This window comes from Cydia amplana, chromosome Z (genome assembly GCF_948474715.1).
Source record: "Cydia amplana chromosome Z, ilCydAmpl1.1, whole genome shotgun sequence".
In the NCBI taxonomy this organism is placed as follows: Eukaryota; Metazoa; Arthropoda; class Insecta; order Lepidoptera; family Tortricidae; genus Cydia; species Cydia amplana.
Window position 1 is genome coordinate 7862657 of NC_086096.1, and position 13114 is coordinate 7875770.

The 13114-nt window shown below is 35.7% G+C and overlaps 1 protein-coding gene across 1 annotated transcript in view; it reads right to left on the bottom strand.

Annotated features, from left to right (window-relative positions):
- Positions 1 to 6826: 6826 nt before the first annotated feature.
- Positions 6827 to 13114, bottom strand: part of LOC134661686 (glycerol kinase 3) — a 49185-nt gene continuing 42897 nt past the window's right edge. Inside the window, exon 8 of the mRNA XM_063517844.1 lies at positions 6827 to 7120. Coding sequence (XP_063373914.1) covers positions 6848 to 7120 — 273 coding nt within the window. The 3' untranslated portion in view covers positions 6827 to 6847. The remainder of the gene's footprint in view (positions 7121 to 13114) is intronic.

Below are 13114 nucleotides of genomic sequence, written 5' to 3' on the forward strand. Positions count from 1 at the left end.
AGTTTGCGCGAGAGACACTTCCAAAGTGGTAAAATGTGTCCCCCCCCCTGTAACTTCTAAAATAAGAGAATGATAAAACTAAAAAAAATATATGATGTACATTACCATGTAAACTTACACCGAAAATTGGTTTGAACGAGATCTAGTAAGTAGTTTTTTTTTATACGTCATAAATCGCCTAAATACGGAACCCTTCATGGGCGAGTCCGACTCGCACTTGGCCGCTTTTTAAATCTCTGAATGCCGTTCGCCCTAGCCGCATACAGCCACGGAGTTTAAGGTCCGCGCTCAGCGAAATAAGTCGCGTTCTAAATTCAAATTGCGTTGGGAATATAACTTTCTAGTATAACGTACAAGTTATTTTGTATGAAGAGAAGGTATTATGGGATGTTACAAATTCGAGTTTTTAACACTGTTAATCCCGATTTTAATATTTGAAAAAAATATATGTTAAACATTATTAAATTCTACATGAAATATGTAAATTTGATAACTGTCGCTATCTCGCATGTATTTTTTTTATTTTTCTGAAAATTTTCATCTAAATTTTTTACTATTATTTTAAGAGATAATTCAATATTATTTTTTTCAGAAAGCGACCTTAATGGTATATACAACATACCCAAATTACAAAGAAATCGGATTAGTACTTTGGCTGTAATAAAATAAAAATGATTTTTCTTTTTTTGCATTTTTTTTTTAAATCTGAAGCATTTGAGGCTTAATATTTGGTGAAAGCACTACATATACATAGGTTAATAATCCAGTAAAAGGAAATTGTTTTTTTCGCTAAGGGCAGTTTGGCCATGCTTACCCGGCTATACCCTTTAAACCTGCTGAGCCACTGCTGCGGGTCAGGAGCATTCCCCATTTTCTTAACTAAAAGCCGAGCTCTCAATATGAAACTATGATCGTACATTGACTAAGCTCGTGGACTAATAAACTATGTAAGTAATATTATACTTAAGTGTTGTGTCAAGTATTTAAAAAACCGGCCAAGTGCGAGTCGGACTCGCGCACGGAGGGTTCCGCACCATCAACAAAAAATAGAGCAAAACAAGCAAAAAAACGGTCACCCATCCAAATACTGACCCCGCCCGATGTTGCTTCTTTATTTTATTTTATTCTGTTTTTAATATTTGTTGTTATAGCGGCAACAGAGATACATAATTTGTGAAAATTTCAACTGCCTAGCTATCACGGTTCGTGAGATACAGCCTGGTGACAGACGGACGGACGGACAGCGAAGTCTTAGTAATAGGGTCCCGTTTTTTACCCTTTGGGTACGGAACCCTAAAAATAAAATTACTTTCAAACTGGCATTGGGATAAGTCAAATTAAGTGTACGTGTGGACGCCAGTTGAGATTGGCGCAAATTATTTTCAGTGTTAGTGATATGCGTTCTATTGTAAATTAGCGATAAAGATGGCTATTTTATGGAGAAAACCGTAGCGTCAAATTGGAGGAAAGCTTGTTATAACATTAATAAAAAGGTAAGTTTCTCTTTAATATTGTTTTTAAAGACTTCCTTTATCTATCCCGCATGATCTAAGCTTATTTTTACTAAAGAGATGATCAGCATCATGATTTAGTTCACTCATGTTTTTGCCATAATTGGATTCTGTCATTGCTGTTTTGGTCATACTTTCATACATTTCACTATTTCATTCACTTCAAAAAACGTTTAAAGAAATATTATACAGTCCGTAAGGTGAGAAATAGACTGTAATTCCTTTTGAACACGGATTTTTGTGTTAGAACAGCTAAATAAAGGCTGTAATATTATTTGTCTTTGTACCTGGTGAAATAACAAACAAAACGAATACTTACCGATGATGATGAGTATGTACCGTTTAATTCCTGCTGGCTAGGTATTTGAAAATATTAAACAACTTATTATGAAGCGCTTCAGAAAAGCATATCAATTACTACAGTCAGCAGCAGAAGTTGCTAAGCAGGCGAGGTGTTCAAAATTACCTTGACACACTCTTATTCTCTTAACAATAAAGTCGCGTCAAGATCATTTTGACCACCACGCCCGCCTAGCAACTTCTGCTGCTGACTGTACATTTGCTCTAATTTTAACTGGAAGAGATGCTTTATAAGGGTAAGCTTGCCTTTCAAACATCAACATTTATTCAGCAAATAGGCCACAAGGCCACTCTTGGTAAATCTTTACTTTATGGACTGTTGATTTTTGGGGTGAGGAAGGGGGAGGGGGGAGGGGGGAGAGGGCTTTCATATAAATTTTTCCATGCTGTCGCTAACCAACATGTTACGAGTGCTCAACTAAGTTGTTATAATTAAGTGAATTTAAAAATTACCGACATCCATTTTTATTTATATACCAGTATGTATATACCAGTTAAAAAGGGGATGAAAGTTTGACTTAGGGGTTCAAATTTTATTTTAAGCCAGGAACTTGAAACGTTGTAAAAAGGTATTATATTAAAAGAGAAGAAAACTAATTTCAGCGTTTTTGAAAATTCATCCCCGAAGGTGGTGAAAAAGGGGTTGAAAGTTTGTATGTACATCAAATATTTTTTTGAGTGCGGGACTTGAATCTTTGTACAAGGCCATATTATAAGACAAGAAAAATAATTTCAGCGTTTTTAAAAAGTCATCCCTTAAAAGGGTTAAAAAGGGGTTGAAAGTTTGTATGGAGATCAAAAGTTTTTTTGAGTGCGGGACTTGAATCTTTGTATGGAGAACAAATATTTTTGTGAGTGCGGGGCTTGAATCTTTGTAAAAAAGCATATTATTAGAATATAAGAAAAGTGATTTCAGCGTTTTATAAAAATAATCCTATTAAAGGGTTAAAAAGGGGTTGAAAGTTTGTATGGGGTTCAAATTTTATTTTGAGCTAGGAACTTGAAACTTCGTATAAAGATATTTAATTAGAAGAAAACTAATTTCAGCGTTTTTGAAAATTCATCTCTCAAGGTGGTGAAAAAGGGGTTGAAAGTTTGTATGGAGATCAAACATTTTTGTGAGTGCGGGTCATGAGTCTTTGTACGAAAGCATATTATTAGAATACATACAAGTAAAGTAATTCCAGCGTTAAAAGGGTTAAAAAGGAGTTGAAAGTTTGTATGGGGTTTCAATTTTATTTTTAGCCAGGAACTTGAAACTTCGTAAAAAAAGGAACTTGAAAACCAGGAACCAGGAACTTGAAACTTATTAAAAGAGAAGAAAACTCATTTCAGCGGTTTTGAAAATTCATCCTTCAAGGTGGTGAAAAAGGGTTGAAAGTATGCATCGGGCGCGATTTTTTTAAAATAGTGGACATGAAAATCTTCTAAGAGCGACGCAAGAGGGATTATATCGAGAACTTTTTTTTTTCAGTTAGGGGCTTGAAACTTCATGAGTAGTTTGTGACAGACAAATCTCATGCTTTGTATAATTATTAACAAATTATTAACAGTCCCTACTGCTATCTTCTTTAGGTGGTCGCCAACATCCGTTAGGGCATGGCAATTAAAGAAGAAGAAGACTACTATATTTTGCCGCATTAATGCTCTCTGCTCATGTAGAATATATTACCACCAACATACAAATCCACGCGGACGAAGTCGCTGGCAACAGCTAGTTCTATAATAAATTAAATTAAAATGTAGCAAATACATTTGTTAAATTGAATTATTATGATAACCGGATGTGCAGGAAACATCTTACTTGTTATTCCTACCAAGAAGTGGTGGAAGGGGTGAAGTCTGATCGAATATAAGCGGGTGTCTGACAGTTGTGGCTCACTTCTCAGTTGGAGAGCTAACGACGACAAACGAAGCTAAGTGTCCATTTTATTTTATTGTGTTTTTATGACTTGAATGTTTTCTTTGTGTTATAGTCTGATGGTATGTACGTTACAACCTTTAATGTGAATATAACCCTTTGATGACCTTTTAACAATTGCTATGTAACGTATATTCCAACTGATTACGGTGTAATACATCATGTAGCTTATTGCTAGATTTTATTACTGTTTTAAATTATGTCAAGTGTGTACGTTAAGGTAGCCAGTACTAACTACAAGCCACCAATATCTATTACGCAGCGTACCTACTTAACTAATTTAGCAATACAATATTAAGATTGTTGTGAATTATGTGGTAATAAAGCCGATTAATTGTTCAGTAAATCTACAATATACTTTTACTTACAATCTGCTTATATAAATATATTACTTAAATAATGTTTACCATATTTATATTCTAAACCTTGTAGTTGTTCCTATAATAAATACATTACTTTGAGCAATAACTAACTGATCTTAATTAAATACTGCATTACATCTTTATTGTCTATGTTATTAATGGTCTTACTATTAGTAAATCTGACATGTGCACGCGCCAGTGTTGTGTTGTGACGCGTCAGAGCCGCATCAAGTATGGACGAGGAGTGTGAACTCTCCGAGAGCCAAGACGGAACTGATAAAAAATGCATAACACGTCATATAGATGTGAACAGTATGCCATCATAATAGAGAGCATCACAACACAACACGACAGATAAATGTGAACCCGGCTTAAGGTATGTATTAACTCGTAAATTCTCTCAGAATTCGCTGTTAAAAAAGTTTTAGATGAGATATAATATAAAAGGCGATTACTTTAATACGATTGTATTTAATTTTACAGAATAGTATCTACAGATCACTATAAAAAATGCAGTGGTTAAAAATTACCACAAAATAAAATGAAAAATCTAAAATAATGTGCTGCTACTTTTTTTCCGAACCACTAGGTACCTACTTAGGTAGGGCTGAAAGGAATATTTGTAAATGAAAACCATCAACATAGTCAAAAATATATTTTTAATAATAAAAATAACGAAAGACCCAAATCAATTTTAGGTGTGTTAAGCTGACAATATGCGTCTAATAAAATAAACAGTTCTATAAATATAAACAATCTTATTAATTGTAACATCTTTCAAGCGTAACTTGTAGACAAAAAATACCAACTAAGGCCCACTTGCACCATTCCATTAACCCGGGGTTAACCGGATAAACCTGGAGTTTTCATGGTTACCAGTACAATTTGACACTAGGTAAACGGTTTAACCGCTTAACCCCAGGGTAGTGGGATGGTGCAAGTGGGCCTTAGACGCGTATAGCACTACTATACGTACCTACTTCAACCTCCAACAACATTATTAGGTATTAGTGCATTTACAAGTTGGTTCCAAGAAGTGAAATAATCATTTATACATCTATTTCCTTCTACCGCATCGATCAATTCAATAGGCACGCTGGCTGTTTTCCACTAACACCATTTGAATGCAACACTATCATGACATTGTGGCAATCCAGTTTAGGTTCGGCCAAGGTGCATACACGAAAATTATTTACCAATCAAAATTGAATTGACTAGGGGCCGGATTCGGCTTTTGAACTAGATATCTATTAGACATCACCAAGATACGACAACAATATTTTTAAGATCTAGCCTGTCAAATTTGACATTTCCGCGATTCTGGAGATACTCTTGAACGATTTTCACAATGTCTAAAACGTCTCGTTATGTATTTTTTAGATCTCTAAACGATTTTGAAACGATCTTAAAACGATAATTTAACGTAAAAGTGACATTGGTTGCCCGAATTGTGATGCAAAAGAGATCTAGTTGAAATCTAAACTAGTTGGTATCTAGTACATATCGTATCGTTCTCTTCTCTAGAACGGATCTTGTTTACCGAATACCGCGGTATGACTATAGTATCATCATACTTATATTCAGCTTATTTAAACCTACTTTACGCGTCTTAGTACTGCCTTATCTATTATACCCGATGACGACTTTGATTTCAATTAAAATTATGTAAACCATGACTATTGTCATCCACGAAGGCGCGCTCAACACCTTCTAAATCTGTACCTGGTAGATAAAGTAATTGAAGAAGGGTGGAGCACGCCATCGCAAATTACCTACAACTAGATAAACATTCTTATCGCTCAAGAGGAAGAACTAGGCTTATTAAGTATCTAATGTTCCCTCTATTCAAATAGACACAAAGAACTTAGAATTAGTTGTGTGACGCTTTGAGCCTATATCTAGGTACGTATTCTACGTAAGCTATATAGAATTCCATCCATTTGGCCCACCGTTTGCCAAATTAAAACGGCAGATAGGCTGGGTCATTTGATATCTTTTTAGGCCTCCAAAAAAATCTTATGCCAGCGGATTTTCACTAGATCCACGGGAATGTAATGGCATCAATTTATTTATTTTACTATTACTTACATGGTTTTAAAAATATGTGTGCGAAACTTTGGTATCTAGATGATATTTTAAATTTTAACATATTGTGCCAACAACTCAATTGCTCCATACTGCTACGAAACCATAGGTATCATTATTTTTACAGCCTTCAGTGATCTCAGGACAAGAATGTTGACAAGACGATTTTAGATAATTTCATATCCTACAAACCATCGATACCTTGTCCTGTTCTGTCCATTACCCTGATAATGTTTATTTGGCCCAGGTGTAGATTGTAGATTTCAGAACCCTCATGTAGATGAAAAGGGAGCTTTGCCCTCACATACCATACCTACTTAGGTATTAAATCTAGATGCACTTGACGGTTAAGACATGTAATACCTGCACACAGCCTGATAATATACCTACACATTGTAATATTTGTATTGTACTGATTATATAATTCATTTTCACCCCCATTTTAACTCCATTTGAACTTTATCTGCTTACTTATTTACATTATTATATAACCTACAGTCACTATAAGGCGATACTTAACTAATATATTATCAATATTATCTTTCAACAATGTGTCAAAATTTACACGAACAATGAATTATCACAAAAATATCAATTTCAATTAAATACTAATTTTGGTCCCATCCCAAAGACCTCTCAACTGCCATTTTCCATTGTTTATACCTCATATCGCGTTCGTCATCTGTGATACGTGGAACATAAATGGTACCATCGGTCATAGGTATAGGTGTGACCGGTTTAGAAGCGTCGACTCCCCAATAGGCTACTTGCGCCGCGCCCAAGGCGGTGCTCTCAGTGAAGCCTGCTCTGATAACGTTGATGCCAATTAAATCAGCCTGCATTTGCATGACCAGTGAATTTGACGTCATACCGCCGTCGACCTGGAACGAAAAACATTCCATAAGGACCCTTCTAGATCAAAAGCTGATCTTAAGGAGAAACTTCACAGTGTCTGGAATGGAATAACCCCGGATGAGTGTAGAGAGTTGGTAGATACAATGCCGCTGCCGCTCAGGATTAAAGCCGTTTTGGATGCAAAAGGTGACGCCACCAAGTGGTAGACGTTATATTCTGTGTCGGCTAAATTGAAGACGACCTTTTTTGCGAGTTTTTTTTATTATATTTGAAGAAATATTGTTTTTTTGTCACTGTGGCAAGATGTTATGATATTATGATATTGATATACATATGTTATTATGATATTGGTAAATAAAATATTATTTATAATCTATATTGTTTTTAACTTATATGTTCTACTATACATTAGTCCTCCTGATTCGTCCTGATTTTGTAGGTTGAAGTTAGGTTAATACATTTATTTCCTATCAGACGACCTCATTTGCATTGGGGCTCGTAGTCGATATTTATGTTATCTTGACATTATTGTCAAGTATCTTGCACATCAAACAAATTTGGCACGTTTGGTACAAATCTTGTTCAAAAGTACATAGAAAAGTTTAAGTGGTATCCCATGACAGTCACCATGCGATCCTTGAGGTGCTGAAATAGATAAAACTGAATTGTCGCAAATCCCTGTAGGGATGCTCTCAGAGCAAGGAGCAGAAGCCCGTAACAAATACTGTTCGATATTAGGGAGCACCATAGATAGGTAGTAAATCTAAATAAGTCGCGACGCAGACATGTTCGATTTGTTTTCTAGGGCATTGGGTACCTCAGACCCCATAAGTACCTAATTAGTGATTATGGATTGCAAAAACGGAAAGACAAATTTACAGAAGTTTAACTACAATTACTTACTTAATTATTCAGCCACGACGTCAAATATGGAGGATGACGAAAATGTAGTATTATATAATGAAGAGTCTAGGTAGGTTTTGACATAATAATATTATAAGGTATATAGGTATATATCAGGTATACCTGATATAGGTACTATATCAGAACCAGTTACAAACTATTACGGATAACCCTAAGTACAAACTTTTATTTATACTACGTCGGTGTCAAATAAACAAGCATACGGCCCGCCTGATGGTAAGCAGTCTCCGTAGCCTATGGACGCTTGGAACTCCAGAGGTATTACATGCGCGTTGCCGACCCTAACACTCCACCCTCGCAGTGTCTTACGTGTCTGCCGTTCGTTTTTTTGTAATAATTATACAACCTCATTGATAAAATAGCAGTTAAGTTGTTCAAATGTTTCAAATTACTTATACAGACATTATAGAAACCTGTCATAATTTTCTTTCTGATAAAATAATTTACGAATTCATTATTTTTAGCCAGTTTAAACATGGCATTGTATGGCATGGGTTATTGTTTGATAAAGAAGAATACCGTCAGTTTAAGACAAAACTAAACGCAAAGACAGAAATAAATAAGCTTATTAATAAGAACATTCTAAACAAATATCCTGAAATAAAAAAGGTTTTTCTTAACATCTTACATCATACACCTTTAACATCATCCGCTCCAGTAGACTTTTCTCGTTTGTCACAATGACAAATACTCCAAAAGCGAATAGGTTATCAGACGATAATTTTGAACGCCGAGTTATTTTAAAAGCTAATTTAAATGGTGAAAAACTTTTCAAAATATAAAGGTAAATGCTCTAATACCAAAACAAACGAGTTGTGTAAGTAGAAATAAATGTAATTTGTACTGAGGGTGTCTCATAAGTAAAGTCGGGTTTTGTAACTAAAAGCTTACTACACCACAATTTGTACAAGTCGTAACCTCTGTTACGACAATTATCTAGTTCTGTAAAAAGTGCGATTGTCGTACTATATTTAAGTCATACTGTCTTAGTTAATTGACGGCGTAACACGTTTTGACAATGAAAAGTATAGAGGGCGACAAATACGAAATTCGTTTATTGTTGAGACATTATTGGCCTGATGACAGTAACAAAGAATCATGGAAATAAAGGTTCCAAAGAACATATATTAATAGGATTCTAAAAAATGGCCCAATCTCAGTATAAACATTAGGATTATTAATATATTCAATAAAATAAAAGTGCAAAATTCTCCAATCAGCCATTTTGACTGAAACGCCAATCAGAAGCGAGCTAAGGATTGACGTCATCAATCCATGACGTATTTCTTAGAGTAGCATAGACAACCTCATTGACCGTAATCCATACATCCTCACCAAAGAGTTTGGAGGTTCAAAAAAAATATTATTTTGCCACTAAACGTTTGTTACGTCCAAAAATATTATTACACGATGTCAAGTAAACATTTATTTGTTATTAAATAAATAATACGATATTTCACCAAAAAACTTTTTTAATTATTTGGCTGAATGGAACTATCATTGCCATGTTGGCTGTCGTAACCAGAAAAAATTAAAAAGCAAAACCGGCACTCGGGTGATTTTCGCTCAGAATTTACATGTATCTAAATAATTCATCTTAAATTGCAACCGTGTGAGAGTTTTTGTGTAAAATGAGTTATTTTGATTAATTATCATCCCTAATCGTAATATATGGTGCTGAATTAAAAATATCATTCATTCAAGGGAAAATTCGTAACTGTAAGTATGTAAACAATGTCTATCACCCTTCCAGCAACTAATTAATGACGTCATAAATGGCTTGCGAGGCGTTTTCGCGCGAGGTTTAAACGAGCTATAAAAAAATCAATTATTTATGTTAAATCTTATGAGTAAGTATAGCTGAAATATTGTGTTTTTCGGAACCAATACAATTGTACCGACAATATTAAAAGGGATTACAAAATTTGTCATCAGGCCAATTGGAAACAAAAAGGCCGTGGCAGGATAAGGAACCACCTTGTGCCTTAACAGGTTTTTGGCCTAATTAGGGTTTCGTACCCAAAGGGTAAAAACGGGACCCTATTACTAAGACTCCGCTGTCCGTCCGTCCGTCCGTCCGTCCGTCTGTCACCAGGCTGTATCTCACGAACCGTGATAGCTAGACAGTTGAAATTTTCACAGATGATGTATTTCTGTTGCCGCTATAACAACAAATACTAAAAACAGAATAAAATAAAGATTTAAGTGGGGCTCCCATACAACAAACGTGATTTTTGACCGAAGTTAAGCAACGTCGGGCGGGGACAGTACTTGGATGGGTGACCGCTTTTTTGCTTGTTTTTTGGTGATGGTGCGGAACCCTCCATGTGCGAGTCCGACTAGCACTTGGTCGGTTTTTTTTTCTGATGATGGGCCACGTCATTAGTAAGTGTTATACTAAATTTCAGCATTCGCCTCATCTTATTTTTATGAATAGTTCCGTTTTAATGGAACAAATTATACACTCTATACACTCCATATAAAAAAATAAAAATACATGTGCCAACGTTTTTTTTTCTAACTTGTGAAACAGAGACACCTCCAATTTTTTTACTTATAATAGGCTTTTTAATGAGCTTTAACATATACCGTGGAATGGGCTTACTTTTAATCCTGGGTTTACTTTGATAAAAACTTTATCTGAGGTTCAAACTCTAATATTGCGCTTTCTGAACGCATCCTTTGGTTTTTTTTTACGGTTGGCAAGATTGAACGTCTCTGTCAGTTTGTGATTTGTGACTGTGGGATAAACCTCGTCGATCGATGAGAAAAAAAAATGTAAGTATTAGTTTTCTGTACTTTTAATAGCCTGTATAACTTCTAATGTACAATGTTCTATATAGTGAATACATAAATTGTATGTAATCCAATGAATCAGGCATGTATCGGTCTATAACCTCAATTCTTGTTGGAAATCATAATCATGGGGGCCATTTTAGTATGGCATTAGTTTGTGGCATGGGGTGTCATTGATCACCTATAAGGGTTTACTTTATCACTGATCAATGACACCCCGCGAAATATAGTGTTTTATATTATTTAGATAATTAATGATTTTTTGAAGGTTTTTTAAACTGATTTTTGTTTTATTGTTTTAGAATAATGTCTCGAACTTATAAGAAAAGGTTAAGTTCCCGAGCTCATCGAAATTACAGTGAAAAGTTGTTAAACCGGGCTGTAACAGCGGTGGTGGAAGACCGGCTGACAATGCGCCAAGCATCAGAACATTATGGAATATCATATGGCCCTTTATTTAACAAATTCCATGGTAAATATGGAAAAAAACCTGGAGCTCAACCAGTTCTTTCCCACAGTGAAGAGACAAGAATATTAGAATCAGCAGCAAAAAGCGCAGTGGGGATTCCCCTTATCACTTCTCGATTTGCGTATGTTCGCAAAAATGCTATTAGATAAGCAAGGGCGATCAGTGGCAAAATTTACGAACAACCTTCCTGGTGTTGATTGGACTTATTGCCTGCTCAAGATACACAGCTCAGAATACTCTCAAAGAGTAGCCACTAATATAAAAAAATCAAGAGCTGCTGTATGTCGAGAATCGCTTACTAAATACTTCGACAACCTTGAAGAAGTAATTAAAGATGTCCCGCCGGCTAAAATCTTCAACTACGATGAGACCAATATGAGCGATGACCCCGGAAAAAAGATTGGCCTCTATAAACGGGGAGTAAAGTACCCGGAAAAAGCTACGAATTTTTCTAAAAGCTCTACCACCGTCATGGTATGTGGTTCGGCAGATGGCGTGCATCTGCCCCCGTACATTATTTACAAAGGTGTACATTTATATGACACCTGGAAAGAGAAAGCACCCGCTGGTTCACCATGTTGTGATCGACCATGTTGTTCGAATTAATCGAACTAACAGTGGCTGGATTGATGCTCCTACCTTCAGAGATTGGTTTACGACATCATTTTTACCACATGCAAAACGCTTACCCGGGAGGAAAGTGCTGATTGGTGACAACCTGTCGTCCCATTTAGATGAAGAAGTATTGAGGCAATTTCGATGTTCGATTTCGTGTGCCTGGTTCCAAACTCAACACACTTGACGCAAGCTCTAGACGTGGCTTTCTTCCGACCTATGAAGACGGCTTGGCGTCAAATCTTAACAACTTGGAAAATTCAAAATCCCCGACTTTCAACTGTTGCGAAAGACACCTTTCCTTATCTACTAACGAAAGCGTTGAACAGGATGGATGAGGCAAAACCGAAACCTAACTCATTGTTTTTAAACATTACTTCGGGAATAAAACGAAACATGATGAGTGCTTTTTATGCCACAGGCATTCATCCTTTTAATAAAAAATAAAGTCTTCTAAGACTTTACCGACTCCCAAGAGAAAGCATGGATGAAAACGAAGTTGAATCCACTTTGACCAACTTTTTAAAAGAGTCACGATATGGTAACAGCTCTGATCAACCTGCTTGAAAAAAGAAACGATTGGATGTTGCACCTGGCAAAAGTATCGCTCCCCCAACGCTAATGTAGCAACTGGTTCACCTCAGCCAGGAACGAGTGGTAATGAAGATGGTAATGACATACCATTGAGCCCTGAGCATCATTCGATTGACACGAACCAATTAAACCTTAATGAAGAAAATACAAATCAGACAGAGTTCTCTGACCATAGCCCTGTACAGCATCGTATTGACATAAATCAACTCGAGTTGATTGAAGAGAGCACAAGCCAGTAATCGTGAGTTAAAAAGCAACGAATCGGATAATTTTGCTGAAGAAGAGGATGAAACAACCGAATTTGTTCTCGTATAATTTTTGACTGTTCGTGGCAAGCAAACATATAAATATGTTTGCCAAATTATACAAAAAGATCCTTTGTTGGTTGAGGGCTACAAGTCCTTTAACAGTAAATCCAGGTTTAAAAAAATACACAAAGACATTTCAGAAATAGACCTTTGCGATATCGTTGCATATTTGCCAAAACCTGTCGAAAAAGATCTTTACATTGAGTGTCCTTTTGATGTAAATATCAAAGAACTGGGTAAAAAATATGTAAGAGTTGATTATATTTGTAAGTTAAGAGAAAAAAGATCTCAATTAGTTAATTAAGTACGTTTGC